General features: G+C 36.3%; 1 protein-coding gene across 1 annotated transcript; it reads right to left on the bottom strand.

Annotated features, from left to right (window-relative positions):
- Positions 1 to 13,392: 13,392 nt before the first annotated feature.
- On the bottom strand, positions 13,393 to 16,541 carry LOC113237365 (elongation factor Tu). The gene is made up of 7 exons (XM_026473787.1): positions 16,331 to 16,541; positions 15,768 to 15,971; positions 15,460 to 15,626; positions 14,479 to 14,722; positions 14,206 to 14,397; positions 13,738 to 14,104; positions 13,393 to 13,659 (listed from the first exon to the last, which is right to left on the bottom strand). The coding sequence occupies exons 1-7, from the start codon at positions 16,368 to 16,370 to the stop codon at positions 13,476 to 13,478; spliced, it is 1,398 nt and encodes a 465-aa protein (XP_026329572.1). The 5' UTR covers positions 16,371 to 16,541; the 3' UTR covers positions 13,393 to 13,475.
- Between the last annotated feature and the right edge of the window lie 840 nt (positions 16,542 to 17,381).

Below are 17,381 nucleotides of genomic sequence, written 5' to 3' on the forward strand. Positions count from 1 at the left end.
AAAAATAAATTAGTATTGCCGACTTCACGATTAAAAATTAACTCCTCTAGTACCTACAATTCTTCTATTAAAATTTATAATAAACTACCTGAAAATATAAAAAATGAAAACAATGACAACATTTTCATAAAAAAATTAAAACTATTTTTATCCGAAAAATGTTATTGCACTATTAACGAATATTTAATAGATAATACATTCAGAGGCCACGCAAAATGATGATAAATATTAAGGTTGTTTTTAAATTAAATTTTATAACAATATAATATAGTATGTAGTACCTATGATAAATAAGAATAGAATACTTACTATATATAAAATATTACTATAAAATTGCGCTTCCTCTCTCCTAGCTCCTATGTCGCGTGCCCGACAGGGCCCATAATACTGGTCTCACTACATTTGTAATATCTTATTATGTACATTATGGTTTTGCAATACATTATTATTATTATTATTATTATAAAAAATCTCTGATTTCCTCATGTTATACTGACTACATTCAAGACACTGAGGAAGCTATCAAAAAGAACCCTAAGAAATTCTGGACATTTGTAAAGCAGAGATGGGGTGCTGATACAGATTGGCCTGCTGAGATGTTTCTCGGTGATAAAACAGCTTGTACTGGCAATGAAGTCTGTAACCTTTTCGCCACGCAGTTTTCCTCTGTTTTTTCCTCTTCCGATGGGGTAGGGCAAATCTCTCGCCATGATAGGTTTCCGCAATTCATGCTAAACCGTGTCTCGATCTGTGAACGCACGGTAGCGAAACTCTTAAAATCTGTTGATGCAAGCAACGGTGCTGGTCCCGACGGCATACCACCATTTTTTGTTAAAATGACATATGAGCAGTTGGCATTACCCATAATGATATTATTTAATAAATCAATGGATACTTCAATAGTCCCATCGAAATGGAAGACTGCTAACATTGTACTTATACACAAGAAGGGCGATAAACGTAATATAAAAAACTACCTACCGATATCCATTTTGAGTGTGATACCTAAAATATTTGAAAAGATTGTTTGTCCTGTCATTACAAATCATCTCGAAAAAGTTTTATCCAATTTTCAGCACGGGTTCCGGAAAAATAAATCAACTGTTAGTAATCTTCTAAATTATGCTACAGACCTTACCAATTCCGTTGATAAAAGAATTCAAGTTGATTCAATATATACCGATTTTAGCAGCGCATTTGATTGTGTTAACCATAACTTATTGCTGTCGAAACTTGAATCCTATGGCATTCATGGCAAACTGCTCAATTGGCTTAGTTCTTATCTAAAACACAGAAAACAACGTGTAACAGTGCTCGGTTTTAAGTCTTCCTCTTTCGAGCCTACTTCTGGAGTGATACCCTGGGCTCCCATCTGGGTCCAATTCTTTTCTTGGCCTTCATAAATGATATTTCCGACCAAATCATAACTAGTAAGTGTTCCATGTTTGCCGACGACGTTAAATTATACAAAAGCATAAAAACCCAGAGCGATGTTAACCTTCTACAGTTGGATCTGGATTCTATTCACGATTGGTGTAAACTTAATAAAATGAATTTAAATGTATCTAGATGCTTTCACATTAAGTTTACTAGAAATAAGAATTTTGTCCAGTCAGAGTATAAAGTGGACGGTGTATGTCTAACTGAGCACTCTTGTGTCCGTGATCTTGGGGTCATGTTTGACAGCAAGTTAAATTTCACGGACCATATTAATAGTATCATATTAAAGGCTTGGAAGATGGTGGGTTTCGTCAAACGCTCTTGCAGGGACTTCAGGAGTCCGGCTGCCATACTCGCTTTATATTACTTTGATACGTAGTACCTTGGAATATGCATCCCCAATTTGGAATCCACATTATAGAATCCATTGTGAACGAATTGAAAGGATACAACGTAACTTTACTCGTTTTCTGGCATATAAAGACCCCGACTGTCCCTATCGTGCTGAATATAATACTCGCCTACACAATTTCAAAATGCTTTCTCTTGAGACCAGACGTCGAATCATCGATATTGGAGTTTTGCATAAGATAGTGCATGGAGGTATGTCGTCGCCAGAGGCTCTTGCCCTCACTAATTTTAACGTTCCTCGTAAAGTGCCTAGGTACCCCATAGTCAGAACATTTGTTTTGTCTAGTGGCAGGGCTAATCTTGGAAAGTATGCCCCCTTGAACAGACTCATGCAGTCATACAATGACTTACTTACGACTGGAGACGGCGAAATGGATATCTTTAATATAAAAAATACTAAGCAGTTTCTTCGTATGTGCAAGCAATTTGTTTTAACTTATAAAGCTTATAAATATCTATTATACATAACTAATTATTACTGTAATTTTATATTTGTAATTATATATTTTCTTTAGTATCTCATTGGTTAACATTCGATTTTTAGTGATGTATACATCTGTAGTGACTTGGCACCTTGTACAGTGAACCTGTGTGTATTTTTTTAAAGTATTGTTTTGTGTTAAGTTGATGGTGTATCTTTAAATAAATAATAACACATTGCATGCGCAAAAGATGGAAAGAGACCCATTACGTTAATTTCAAGAAGCTTATATAAACTTGTTGGTCATTGTCAATTGTCCGAACCACAAGCGATTGAAATATTTAGAACAAAGAAACTATAGAGTCGCTTTGATGATTTTTTATTAAACGTTAGCAATAACTAACAAGATATTTTTGTACTCGTTTTACGGCTTGGGTTACCTATCAGAATTCAGAAAATACATTTGCCCGAAATAACGTCAGCTCGAATTTTCATAATGTCAAATGTTTTTTTTAAGAATATTACAAAACAAAAGCTAATTTTCTCTTTGTGAAAAGCATCAAAATTACTTGAGAGCGTATAAAAAAATACGTGTTTTCAATTATTTTTGCGGGTATTGAAATTTTTTATCTTGCCTATGTGAGTTTTGTGAAGCTATGATTTAGAACATGGTCCTCCACGCTGACTCAATGCGGGTTGGAAACTTCACACATTTTCCGAGGGTTGTGAAACTTTTTCGACGTGTCATCACGATGTTCTGCTTCGTCGAAAAGCTTATGGCTAATTTCAAACTTCAACAGCAAAGGCTGCGGCCCGCCGTATCGTCTGTCCATATCAGAACCTAAAATTATCCCGAACATCTGGCGGCCGCTGTGATTAAAGAAAATGGATAGAATACTATTAGATCGTAATTAGCGAGACGAAGATTTACTTTTAGCGCAAATAAATTAAAAGAATATGTTAATAAAAAGGAGATGTCGAATATTTGTGCAGAGTTCAAGAAGTTGAGTAGGTAGAATGCATCATGTAAAGTTCGTTGCGGCTCAAAATAAATATTTCAATTCGTTGTTAGAGAGCGACAGTCGTGATGAACAATACGTAGAGCAGAAAAGCGATGTTGCCGATGAGTAAGAGTCAAGATGGTATCATTTAGGGTCGTATTCGTCGTGTTTTTTTTTAAATTGAAAATATTGACTTTTGAACTTCTTTTAAAATATTGAATTAATTCTAAATGTGTACTCATACAATTTGCTTAACTTCGCTTTTGAACGCATGAAAGTGAACTCGGTTCTACTCTTCGGGTCGTATTCTAGAACTATTTAGATATATGTCTGAGTTTTGGAAAACGACCCTAAGCGTCGTATTCCAGAACTCTACTCAATACTCAAGACAGGACTTGAGTATTGCAGTGAGCACTGAAAATCATCGTCGAAAATCGTCGTATTTCCAGTGCTTGAAATCATACTCAAGTCTGCTCAAATCCTGGCTTGAGCATTGAGTAGAGTTCTGGAATACGACCCTTAGAGGAGTCAGTAAAAGAAATAACAGACTCAGCAGAGCGTTCTGTGTGTGGTACTGTCATGTGTAAACGCTGTAGGTCAGGAGATGGTTCAAACAGTTTCGGCAATGCGAAACGATCTTTACACTTACCGAAGCTGGATCTGCCCCGATGTAATGGGAATATCCGACGATAGCTACCGTTCTGGGCGCAGTTCAAGAAGTTTGACTCTGACGAGACCATAGACAAAGAAGACAAGTTCCAATATTTGACCCAACCAAGTGGGGACAGGTGCACTAGAGCTAGTGGAAAGCTTCCCTCCGTCAGCCGAGTATTATAAGGTTCTCGAACAATTTAAAGAGACGACTTGACGACGGACGGAGTTTTACGTACGAGAACTGCTTCAATAACTTTAACTCAAGCCAAAGGACCCACCAGTTCTTCTCTGAGGTAATTATACAATAAGATCATGACACAAATTATGGCGTTAGAGTCGCTTGGCGTTACACAAGAAAAATATGCGGCTTTCATGTTTCTATTAGTTGAGTCGGCGTTGCCAACAGATATATTACGTGTGTGGAATCGGTCTCAACTGCAAGGTCAACCGGGGAGTCAACTGACTAAGTTACTTCAGTGTGTGAAACTAGGAGTAGAATCTGAAGAAATAATAAATCTGACTCGTAGTAATCAAGGTAGAGACTATAAATTTACTGATGCACCAGGTCCTTCAGTAGCGTGTTTTTCGACGGTAAGTAAGAGCAAGAACGTTAAAAATGTAAAGCCAAAGGATAAAGATTAAACTGATAAGGTTCAAACTTGCATATAGTGTGACAAACTTTCTCACACAAGTTCGGAATGCAATTCTGTGGCAAAAATGTCTTTAGAGGAGCGACATAACTTCTTGAAGCGGAAAAACGTATGCTTTGTATGTTTAAAGGTCGGCCACATGGCAATGAAGTGCAGAAAACATGTACAATGAATTGCCTGTGGAAGACGACACTTTTCTATTATGTGTGAAAGTTTGTTGGGCCCAAAACAAGAGGTGTCGGAGAAATCGAAAGATGGACAAGCAGTATTAAGACAAGTGACGTCTTGTCAAGATACCGTATTACTACAAACATTGATGGTTAACGTAATAAATGGAAACAAAACGGTGACGGTACGAGCATTGTTAGATTCATTCATTCGGTCATTTATAAAGAGAAGTGTAGCGGAATATCTACAATTGAAAATTATTGGTCAAACAGAGATGAACCATACTTTCGGTGGAATAGTAACTCAAAGGAATAACCATAAGTTGTATGAGTGAATTACTGAGAATATTGATGGTAGTAATCAAATTAAGATACAGGTCTTAGAGCAATGTAGTATCTGTGATCATTTACCTAAAGTTAAGTATGGTAGTAACTTATTGTCAAATTTGCAGCAAAAGGATGTACATATTACTGGCCATATGAATAATGCGAAAGGGATCAGTTTATTAATTAAGTGAAATTCACTAACTTGCCGCCTACAATTCAGAACCCGCTCGACCGTTAGCGTAGTTAAACACTAGTCGAAAACGCGAAAAATGAAGAATTGTGCCATTATAAACTGCAAAAGCACCCTAACTGTAGGTAAAGGAGTAAACAGAGACGTTTCCTTCCACGGGCAAGTGATTTTGTAATCAGAAGATGCATAGTTTATTTTAAAAACAATTATTTTGGTTTTTTATCAATTTAGAGAAATAGAGAATAGAGAAAATAAATATGCAACCGAGTGTATGCCTCATAATTTGTAATACATTGCGGCTTTTACTTGGTGCGATATATTTGCGATCCTTTGTTAATACGCTATGAATATCGAACGAACGCACTTTTGTATAATGAATTCAGTTTCGTGTTACAGCCGATTGTACATTCTTTTGGCCTTTAACATTTAGTTATGTACTGTCTCGATTCTGATCGATTTTGAGAACAAAGGGACGAAAATTATTATGACCTTAGCAATATTATAAAAGAAATTCTATAACTCTTTGGTTACAACGTTTCGTTTTTTTTTCAGTTTTGTAGTATCTATTATCAGTAGTGTAACTGGGGCGTAGCTTGGGTTGCGTAGCGAGAGGTACTTTTATGAATTTAAACTGGAATAATCTTCAAAATATACTTTATTGCACTTTTTTACATACTTTCGGCGTTGGGTTATATTTCGTTATATATCAAGATGCTCTATTCTTTTTTTACTTCATTTCCCAAAACACATTCTAATTACAAAACTATTCATTCAGCCAGAGATTCTACACATAGAGTAGAGCCTAGACTACATCCCTCTTCGTCACAGCTGAAGGGGTGAATATCCTTAGCTGGTGCTCTACCTATGATAGGCAACTTACATCAGTGATCAGCCTTTACTATAGGCTAGCCACACACTGCTCGGAAGCTATTATCTTACCAACAAGTAAACCACCGAGGAGGCTATGGCTTTAGTCTGCTAAAAACCTATCTAAAAGGATAGACCATGACCACATCCTAATCAAACAAATCAAAATATAATTACTCGTCAGCTATCCTAGCTAATTAGGGAACCTGGCTAAATCCTAACACTTTATTTCAGCGACTCTAACCTGGCTGAATGATCCTAACAAAATGTCTAAACATCACTACTCAAAACTTCCTAACTGTTTCCCTAAACTATCTTCAACATGCATGCTGCCACAACGACGACACAGGCTTGAGCATCCATCGGATGATCACTGGGTTACATCAATATTGATCTCCCAGCTGCCTTAGTCCTCATCCTGCAGCTATCCACGTTCCCTCAGTTTTTCTCACTTTCTTTAAACAAACAGGAACAAACACACATATAATCCTAACAACGACAATTTCCTAACATACATATGATATGAGGGTATACCACATGAAGGATTTCTAATAATTAAATAAATATATTTTCCTTGAATGCAGACAGTTCTTGTTCATCTGGGAGAGTGACCACGAACTATGAACATAAACTGGATAATATATCTATGAAATTAAAAAAAGAAAAAGTAAGCTATATCTATCCAATCCAAATCGGCAGTCATCTTCCCCAATATCTGTCATGGACTTAGAAGATGAAATTTTGTTGTCCATTTCTAATTTTGACAACTTGAAATCATGTTTCTTTAAAATATCCTGACCCAAAATTAGATATTCTTCAAAATCCTCTACAACCAGCAACCTTGATTGATATTCCTTTCCATTAAATGTCAACGACACTTTGGTGGACGACTGCACATTTATTGGCGTTCCCCCCACTGCACGCAAAGGAAAACTTGGAGTATCATCAATGCGCAAATGTAACTTTTCTGCAAAACAACGAGAGATTATAGAAACCGAAGCACTAGTATCCACCAACGCCTCGCAACTTACATCATTAATAAAAACAGATACAAAAGGTGCTCTAAATCTATCTACACTAAAACTATCAATTGTAGACAAATTTTCTAAATGTTCAGCTGCGCTTTGCTGACATCTACGTTGAGGAGATCCCGACGAAGATCCACTACTATGTGCCCGTGAATACCCTTGACTTGGCGTATCCTGATGCACGACTGGTGCTCGTGGCACTTGATATTCCGACTGCTTAGACTCGGGTCTAATTATCGGTGCAGAGTCACCCTGTATTTGCCAACAGTGAGAGTCCTCCTTAGGAAAATATACTGGCAAATCAATATTTTGTCGACTCACATCATAACCGTGATTAAATATATCATCTAGTTGTATATTTTCCTCAACTCCTCTTTAGATAAATACAAATTACTAGCCAGCATCCATTGAAAATTGGGTATCAAAGATTTCAAGAAATGTCTAATAAACTGAACATCTTGAATATTCGCTTTCGTCGCTAACTTATCTAAACTACAAAAATAACTTATCAGCGATTCATTAGGCCCCTAATGAATGTCGCCTATAATAAAACTCTCGGGCGTAATCTATTTGTGAGGGAAATTCCTCTTTTAACTTCTGTGCAATTACATCATAGACGTATGATGACATGAGACATGACGATGTATGAAGAAAAATACGTTTTATACCATTATAGAGCTGGCCCCTCCAAATACAATGCAAACACGAATCTCTTATGCACATTAGACCAATTATTTAATACACTAATGGACTTTCCGTGAATACCGGAATGACTCGGAATCCAGGAGAAAACTACAGACAAGCCTTTCGAAGAGCAAGCTAAGAACAAATTTCTAATTTCGAGTATTATTGGGCAAAGTATTCGCGTTTTAAAAGGAAATCTAGACAGTGCCTGAAGTGCACTCATTAGAGCCGGAAAAAATTACAGTGTTTCTTAGCTTAGCTAAGAGAACGTACTCGACTGATTTGTATAAACCGAAACACTCTCCAGTAAAAACAGAAGTTTCTGGAGGCAATTTAATTTTTTGAACAATATTATATTGTTGATGATACACACCAACGCCAACAACACTGTCGCTGCCATGCTTAGAAGCATCACTAAAAATGCAGTGCCACGATTGGAAGTCCGTCTCTAATGAAATTGAAAGTATGGGAATTTTCAATAGAATTCTTATTGATACCTAAAGACAAACGGATGTCCAGAGATAAAACTAAAGCTTCGTATTTAGTAGAGAAAAGAGGCAAACAAAGGGAGTTATGAATTGGAGTTTGCAAAGACAAACGCTTACGGAAACTAATAACCAGACAAGGAAGAGACTTATGAGTCCAATAAGGAGATGTTGATGCGTCAGTTGAGAGGCGTCGAAGTCGTAACAAAAGAGGATGTTTTGTAAATTGCACGCAACGGAGCAGATATTTATCGGATAAGTATTGACGTCTCAATTGAAGAGGAGGTTCCACACACTCCACTTGCAACGCATTGATGGGACTTGACTTCATTGCTCCCAGAATAATTCTTAAAGCTTTAGATTGCACTCAAATTTTTTAAATGCCGATGAGTAACATGGGCCAAGAATAAAAGATGCATAATCAAAAAGACTCCTAATAAGTGAATAATATAATAATTTCAAACAAAAAAAATTTGCTCCCCACCAAACACCCGTTAAACATTTGATAATATTCAGGTTTTTCTCACATTTAGCTACGATGTAATCTGAGTGTGGAATACCAGTAAGCTTAGAATCTAAAATAATCCCCAAAAATTTAGTTTGAGGTACAAAGGAAAGAAGAACATTATTATAAACCACACAGGTATTGGTGGATTACGCTTTTTAGAAAATAAGACAACAGTGCTTTTGGGAATGAAAAGTTCAAGGCCATTTGTATCTAGCCAACATTTCAAATGTTGAAGAGACTGTGTCATTGAGTAAGATGCTTTTTGAACACAACCGTTTACATTGTACAGCAAAAGATCGTCAGCGTTTTGAAGAATTTTAACAGAAATATTAAGTGAGGACTCTAAGTCATATGTATATATATTATAAAGAATAAGGCTAAGAACAGAGCCTTGGGGAAAAGACCCTTCCATAACAAGTTAACTTAGCGCCATCCTGAAGATGTATATTGATATATCTTTCAGACAACATATTTATGATAAAAGAAGATAACATTACGGGAATTCGTAAATCATATAATTTTTTTTGAAGCAGAGAAATTAAGACATTATCATATGCTGCACTGATATACAAAAAAGCCGATAAAACAGATTCATTATTTGTAAAAGCCAAACGGATATCCATCACAAATATACTAATATTATCAAATGTGCTTTTACCTTTTCTAAATCCAAATTGGTTTGACGCCAACAAACCATTGCTTTCAACAAACCATTCCAAACGGTTTTTAACCAAGTGTTCAGATAACTTTAAAAGTACGGATGAAAGAGCTATAGGACGAAAAGAGGAAGCATCCGACGCTAACTTGCTAGGTTTTTAGATTGGTGTTATAGATTGATATTTCCATGATTTAGGGATATTACTTGACAACATAACTGAGTTTACTATATCCAAAAAGTATTTAAGGGTCCTGTCGCTACAATTTATGAAAAATAAATATGGGATGCCATCTTCACCTGGAGATGAATCCTTAACGAGAGAAAGTACACCTTTCAATTCGTTTAGAGAAAAGGGAGAATTAAGGACAGAGTGGTCTCCGGAGGAAAAAGAAGGAACAGAGCAAGTCATTAAATTAGGAGCTGAAGCTGGAGCCAACTTATCCAAAAATTGATTTGCTAATTCAGATGGAAAATTGGGATTTGATGAAGAATTAAATGCGCTTCGAAACCTTATATTTTTTTTCCCAGACAAAGACGGGACTAACGTCAGGAGATATAGATAGATTCACAGAACTTCTTCCATTCATCAAATTTCTTTTTTTTTTAAAGGTTACGGGTGTTACGTGCGACTTGTGAATAAATTTCAAATTTTTCAGAAGTCATGCACTGACCATAAATTCTTTCAGCTTCCTTCCTTCTCTTGATAGCCTCAGTGCATTCACAATCCCACCAAGGAGGCAATGGAAGTCTATCTGGATAACCTTTTCTAATGGGAAACAATTCATCTGCAACTTCAAGAAGCATTTTAACAAGAGAATCTGAACAATGAGATTCCTCATGAGTAGAAACAGATGGAAGTGAAGAAGTTCTATTTTCAACTCGCTGAGAAAATACAGTCCAGTCATGAGGAAATCTATACTTTATGCGGGGATTGGGTTTTTGGCATTAGGCATATGGCGAATAAAAGGAAATGATATTATAATAGGAATGTGGTCACTACCACAGGAAGAAGTATGAACATGCCATGAGAGCGAGGATGCTAAATCAGGCGTGGATACAGAGAGATCAGGTGCACTTAATCCTTCACCTGGACCTGGGAGACGCGTAGGAGCGCTATTATTCAAAATACAGAGATTTTGAGAGTCAAGTATATCTAACATTAAGTCTCCAAAACAATTACATGAAGAGCTTCCCCATGATTGATGATGACAGTAATCGCCTAATGCTAAAAAAGGTTTTAGTAAAACTGAAAATAAATGGTTGCCTTCATTAAATAAAGCTGTTGAAGGACGTGGAATGTAAATAGATACGAAACATATGCCATTTACAATTATTGCTATAGCATCTTTGCCATCACTTAAAGTGGGTAATTGTAAGAGTTGGTAAGTTAGAGAATTTTTAATGATTATGGCGACACCGCCATACCCATCAGATCTGTCTTTTCTAAGGGTGAAATAACCAGTTACTTTAAAAGGATAGCCAGGTTCCATCATGTTTCTGAAAGATAAAGCATAAAGGGATGAAGTGCATTTATTAAATAAAAAATGTCAGATTTTTTACTGGAGGCACTTCTACAGTTCTACTGTAGAATTACTGGGTCCATATTGAGGACGAATTAAAACAGAATTTTTAATAACATTGGCTACGTAGGACGGTTCAAATTTAGTCTGAATCATATTTGATTTAGTCAAGAAATTTACAATGGCTATAATAATGTCCGAGATAGATGTCTGTGAACTAGTATTAGAAGAGGCTTTAAGTGCTGAACCATTAGGGAAAGCTAAAGGTATGTTGTAATCCTTTGCAAATGAATCATGTGCAGCACGATCATACCCACCCGCTACTTTAGGAGGGGACCGTGGTTGAACAAACACTGTTTTTTTATAAGATTTATTAGTTGAATGAGCCTCTGCTGAAACTGTGTAGTTAAGGTTCAGCCTACTATCATTAGATTTTTGTTGAGAGGAGCGAACTGCATCAGCAAAAGATCTTGAAATTGGAGGGTGATGTTTTGATGCTTCGGAATATGATATACTACTTTGGGCCATGGACACTTTAATTTCTTTTTGACGGGCAAATTCAGGACAGGATTTGCTATTTGCAAAATGGAATCCAGAACATAGGCAACAAGAAGCATAATCTACATGTACCGAGCAGGTTTCAGCAGTATGGTCTTCACCACATTTTAGGCAACGGGGTTTGGATCTACACTGCATTTTGGTATGACCATAACGGCAACAACGGTAACATTGTATTGTATGATAATATATATACAGTTCAACAGATAAAGCAGTATAGCACATATAAATGCGCTTTGATAAAACTTGTCTTTTATCAAAGCGCATTTATATTAAGGCTTTGGCAAAGCCATCAGCCTAAACATGAAGTTTAATTATGTTTCTGTAAATATGGACGCCACAAAGAGGATAGGCAATTTGAGGCGGCGTGCTTGGATTGACTCGGGATTCCTTAAAACGGGCCGATACGGGTACTTTAATTCGACATTCGTATAATTTCGCGTTTTAATCTTCGATTAAGGCACAATAGCGCTATCCTATTCCACTTTAAACTAGATTTCCCAAAATAATTGAAAGTCAAAATAAAAACGACACTTTTCCCTCCAAAAGGCCCAGAGCGAATCTGAAAGCAATAATAACATTTTCACACATAAGAAATTTGTTCTAACAAAACAGTTTACCTATAGACTGGTCTTACTTTGCGTGCGGTTTTTGAACACATAGAGAGTTTATGATATGTGTGTAGATTAACTACTTTGTAATCTACACGAGATATTTTGAATATCCTTGTAGTAGAATCACAGATATATATGTCTGAGTCAGATATATGTATAAGTCAGGACTTGAGTATTGCAGTAAGCAGTGAAAATCATACTCAAGTCCTTGCCATTAGGGTTGTATTTCCAGTGCTTGAAATCATACTCAAGTCTGCTCAAATTCTGACTTGAGCATTGAGTAGAGTTCTATTCCAGAACTCAGACATATATGTAAATAGTTCTAGAATACGACCGTAAGAGTAGAACCGAGTTGACTTTTTATTCGTTCAAAGGCGAAGTTAAGCAAACTGTTTGAGCACACATTTAGGATTAATTCAATATTTTAAAAGAAGTTCAAAACTCAATATTTTCAATTTAAGAGAAAAGCACCATCTGTATTCTGTGTCGTAATGTTGACGGGACATTGGCGCTAAAAATCAATTGTTTACAGCAAATTCCGAAATTTAATATAATATCTTGGTGACGATTTCTTCCGCAAATCCCCATTGCAAGTACTACGTTAGTGTGGATTTGTGAGTGTGGGATGGATAGAACATGCCCGCTGTGTATTAGAGTTATCGCAATCTTCGGCGACATGGTCCAAAGAGAGTGATTACATTATCACTACGTGGTCATGCAAGTAATGTAGTACTGCCCAAAAAAATGTGTTCAATCACGTATTTCTTGATATAGCTGTATTTAGTGCTAACGCCACAAGGGCTAAGGAAAAAATTTGCAATCTTTCAACACCCTCATAGTCTCGTCTTGACAAAGATAAAGTTCAGAATGACAGGCGTCATGTGAAACCCCAGCTTCGAATTGTCCATTACAATTGCGGATTTTTAAAGAGACCTGCTGAAGGTCGCGTGTTGCCACTGGATATCCGAGATCTACCTAAAGAAAACCTATAATTTACATCATTGTTCTTCAGGCATAGGCCATGGGCGCCACTAAAAATGGATTCTATTAGGAATTCCTAAGAGCCTGATGACAACCTCCAGCTGAATTATTATTATCACAGAAGAAAAAAAGCAGTAAACCGTATTTATTGTTCTGTGATTGGTAGTCTACTATTAGCTATATATTCATGAATTTTATAAAGACAACAAAAGAAACAACTAATTTGGTGGTAAGTTTATTGGTGAAATTTTACAAATGCGTACAATAAAGTGACCTACAACATGCCTACAATAATTTTATATTACTATCATTTACTTCTTAACAGCAGCCCTCTCTCGCGCTTTCTTGCCTTCCATCAACTTTATTCTTTCTTCTTCTGATAGATTGTTATTGATCTTAGTGATGACACCTGTTCCTAAAGTCAAGTCACCCAAACGTAATGTGAATCTTTGTCCAGCTTCACACACCATAGGTTTTACAAGTCTTAACTTGAGACTGAAACAGAAAAAATAAGTGATAATTTGAAGAGCACAGATTTAATGAAATTACAAAATAAAGAACGGAAATACTTACGTAGCATCTTCGCCAGGCATAACCATCTCCTTATCAGGTATGACAACTTGTGCTGCACAATCCCAAGTCATTGAGAACATCTGTAGTTGAATGAAAGATGTGAAGGGTTTGGATCGTCCACCTTCGTCCTTGCTGAGAATATAAACAGCAGCTTCAACATTGTCATGGGCCTTTACTGTGCCAGGTTTGGACATAACCATGCCTCGTTTGATTTGTTCTCTTTTGATGGACCTAACCAGGGCGCCTAACTGGTCACCGGCTTGTGCTTCATCCAGTGTCTTGTGGAACATTTCTACACCAGTAACTGTGGTCTTCATCACCTTACCATGGCCAACAATTTCACACTCAGTACCCTTCTTCAAAACACCTGTAAACAAAAAAAATGTGCTTATATTAGCCAAAACATGACTCATCTGTTAAATGGTATTTGTCTCCCAATTTCGCCTCCAAATTTGTTATGTTACATACCTCTGTGTAAGCGTCCAGTAACAACAGTACCACGTCCAGGAATTGAGTGTACAGATTCAACTGGCAAAAGGAAAGGTTTGTCCAGCTCACGTATTGGTGTAGGTATGTAGGCATCCACTTCATCCAAGAGCTTGTTAATTGCTTCAGCACCAATTTCTGGGCTCTTACCCTCTAGTGCACTTAGTGCAGATCCTAAAAACATAATCAACAAATCAATAATATCACAAAATTATAAAATGTAAACATAGTTTTAATTTATTTCCTTGAACATACCTTTAATTACAGGTACGTTGTCACCGTCATACCCCATTTCAGTCATTAGCTCTCTGATTTCCATCTCCACTAGCTCCACCATCTCTTCATCAGCAGCATCAACTTTATTAATGAATATTACAACATGCTGAATGCCTATCTGTTTCGCAAGCAGCAAGTGCTCACGTGTTTGTGGCATAACACCATCTGTGGCTGCTACTACAAGTATGGCACCATCCATTTGAGCTGTTCCTGTGATCATATTCTGAAAGTATACAAATGGTCATTAGTATATTTTATGTATTGATATCTTTTTAACTGAATGATTGCTGTAAGTATTGACTCTGCTCATCGGGTATATAACCAGAAATATAGGTAAAATAAGGGCTATCCATCCCTGGCAACTCATCAGGCAAATGGGCCTTATATCACTTTTAAATTTCTACTCTCGTTTGCACTGGAATCACAAATTAGAAAGCTGAAATAATACAGCGCCAACAACTGACCTGTGTGTACGTCTCCATATATTCCAAAAATATTCTGTATTTGTTGTAATAAAGATATTTCTAACTATGGGGAGCTGTTTCATTCGGTTGAGTGGGAACAACAGCAAAACATCTAATTACAAAACAAACGAATCACATTTCGTCAGTAATTAAATGTTAAATATGTAATTTTTCAATTTTCGTCCATTATAGCAAGTTAAACTGGTAGATTTGAAGTGAAACAATTGACGACGCCTGTCAATTGTTTCGAATTCGGGCTGACCAATCGGAGCACAGTCATCACCGTAAGGATTTGGCAGAATAGTTTTCAAACAAATTAAATGACATTTCGTCGCTATTTCTGGTTATACTCGATGACTCTGCTATATCCACTACATTCAAAATCAAAGAACAATGTTTTGAGTAAATGATATCAGTGTTTTCAATGATGAAAATACATGATTTTTGTTTAGAAGCTGAAGAAAGAACTACTACTACTACTACTAAGTTAATGTACCTTGATGTAATCAGCATGTCCAGGACAATCTGTGTGCCCATAATGCCTCTTGTCTGTCTGGTACTCAACATGGGCAACATTAATTGTGATACCACGGGCCTTTTCTTCAGGTGCATTGTCAATGTCAGAGTACCCTTTCATCTGAGCTAAATCACGGTCTGCTAATACTGAAGAGACACCGAAAAACATTATGTATTACCTATTCTTTAAACTGCAAGGAGAGACAAACCATCGCTAATTGTAAGTGTTAGTCTGGCAAAAAATTATTACCTAATGAAACTCAAAAGTGTTAGAAAGAAAGTATTTACCTTTGGTGATGGCAGCAGTAAGTGTAGTTTTTCCATGGTCTACATGTCCAATTGTGCCAACATTGCAATGAGGCTTTGTACGCTCAAACACCTGCTTCTCTGCATAGTTTCTTCTGAGTACAATACTAAGTGGTGTTAGGCCAGGGAGACCAGTAGTGCTTCGTAGATACGCACATTGGCTTTGTTTCAACATAAGTTTTACAGCTGAAATTGTGGAGGATTGTAAATAGGTAAAATGCCTCAATTCTGATACAAGGGCAAACTATTGACATAACCTCAAAATTTTGATCCACAAAAATCAATATGCGCATTTGTCACCATTCAAGAAAGTACAACATATGAAAATATAAGTAAATGATACTTTAGTTGTCAATAAAACTGAGTAACTGATTCGAAATTTTAGACTCAAAGCATTTCATTTACATAATCTTGAAACAACAAAAACAGCTTAACATTTTATTTATGAATTTGTGTTCCATACCATAAGTAAAAGAATATCATACAAATTAATGTTGTGTATGGAGCTGGAAATCCAATAAGAATACTAAATCACATATAATTACCTGGGTTAACCAAACTTTTGGCAAATGATATAGTAGCCATGTCGCCGGCACACCACACCAAATGCTGGAACTTATTTGAACACACTAATTTAATGATAGTTTGTTTGTAAAGAACGTAATGTTTATATTCGAATCAGAGAAAATTATATCACACGCCAAACGCGCACTGCAAATTAATTCTAGAGAGAAGGGACATAAACTAATATATAATATACGTTCACAAATAAAGAAGTGGTTTCACTTAACATTACAGCTGTCACTTTGACAATAATCTCTATCCATCCCTTTCAAATAGCAAATGAAAGAAAGAAACCAAAAATCGGCCAAGAACTTGTCGACCATGCACATGACAGTGTTTCGAAGTAAATTACATAATTAATTTTGTGAAACTTTATTTTGTATAAAATAAAACGCTACTTTATGTCGTCTAAATTCACAGATATTAAAAATCCGTGATATCGCGCTTAGAGGAAGGATGAAAAAAAAATCCGTCAAGCTTGACACCTAAGATTTAAATTGAATTGAACTCTAATTAGTAAAATTAAAAAGTAAATTAAACAAGGCTATGACCGCACTAATTTTTATATTAATTTTAAAAACTACACTGGCACACACCATTATATTGGGTGTAATTTTGTTTTTCCATCCTCTAACACCGCGTTTACACCTTGTTTACAATATCGTCGAAACAATCGTGTCGAGAGGTTGAAACGCGTTCACACATTCGTGCGATAGGCGATGCGATGCACGACACGCATGCGTAAACGGTCACTTCGCTATTCGCGTTGTGCATCGCATGAATCGCATCGCCACTCGTGCGATCGCATTGTGAGTGGTATTTCGAGCACGAGTCAAAGGACACGAGTTTTTTTAAAGCTGTGCTTTTTTTTTTAGAGAAAAATATAAAACTACAATCAATGGTAAAAATAAACTCTTGGTATTTCATGGAATGTATCTATATTATTTACGTAAATATTTATACAATGCATTTTCATTAAAATGTATACAACAAAAGGTTATTGTAAATTCTCGGACAACACTCAAACGGGGT

This window comes from Hyposmocoma kahamanoa, unplaced genomic scaffold, assembly GCF_003589595.1.
Source record: "Hyposmocoma kahamanoa isolate Upper Pololo Valley unplaced genomic scaffold, ASM358959v1 93, whole genome shotgun sequence".
Taxonomy (NCBI): Eukaryota; Metazoa; Arthropoda; class Insecta; order Lepidoptera; family Cosmopterigidae; genus Hyposmocoma; species Hyposmocoma kahamanoa.

Bases quoted from the DNA above. Each gene is read 5' to 3' on its own strand.
- LOC113237365 (XM_026473787.1), bottom strand. From the start codon at position 16,370: ATGGCTACTATATCATTTGCCAAAAGTTTGGTTAACCCAG. The intron at 15,972-16,330 runs GTAATTATATGT...CCACAATTTCAG, and splicing joins CAAAAGTTTGGTTAACCCAG to CTGTAAAACTTATGTTGAAA. The intron at 14,105-14,205 runs GTATGTAACATA...TTTTGTTTACAG, and splicing joins TACTGGACGCTTACACAGAG to GTGTTTTGAAGAAGGGTACT.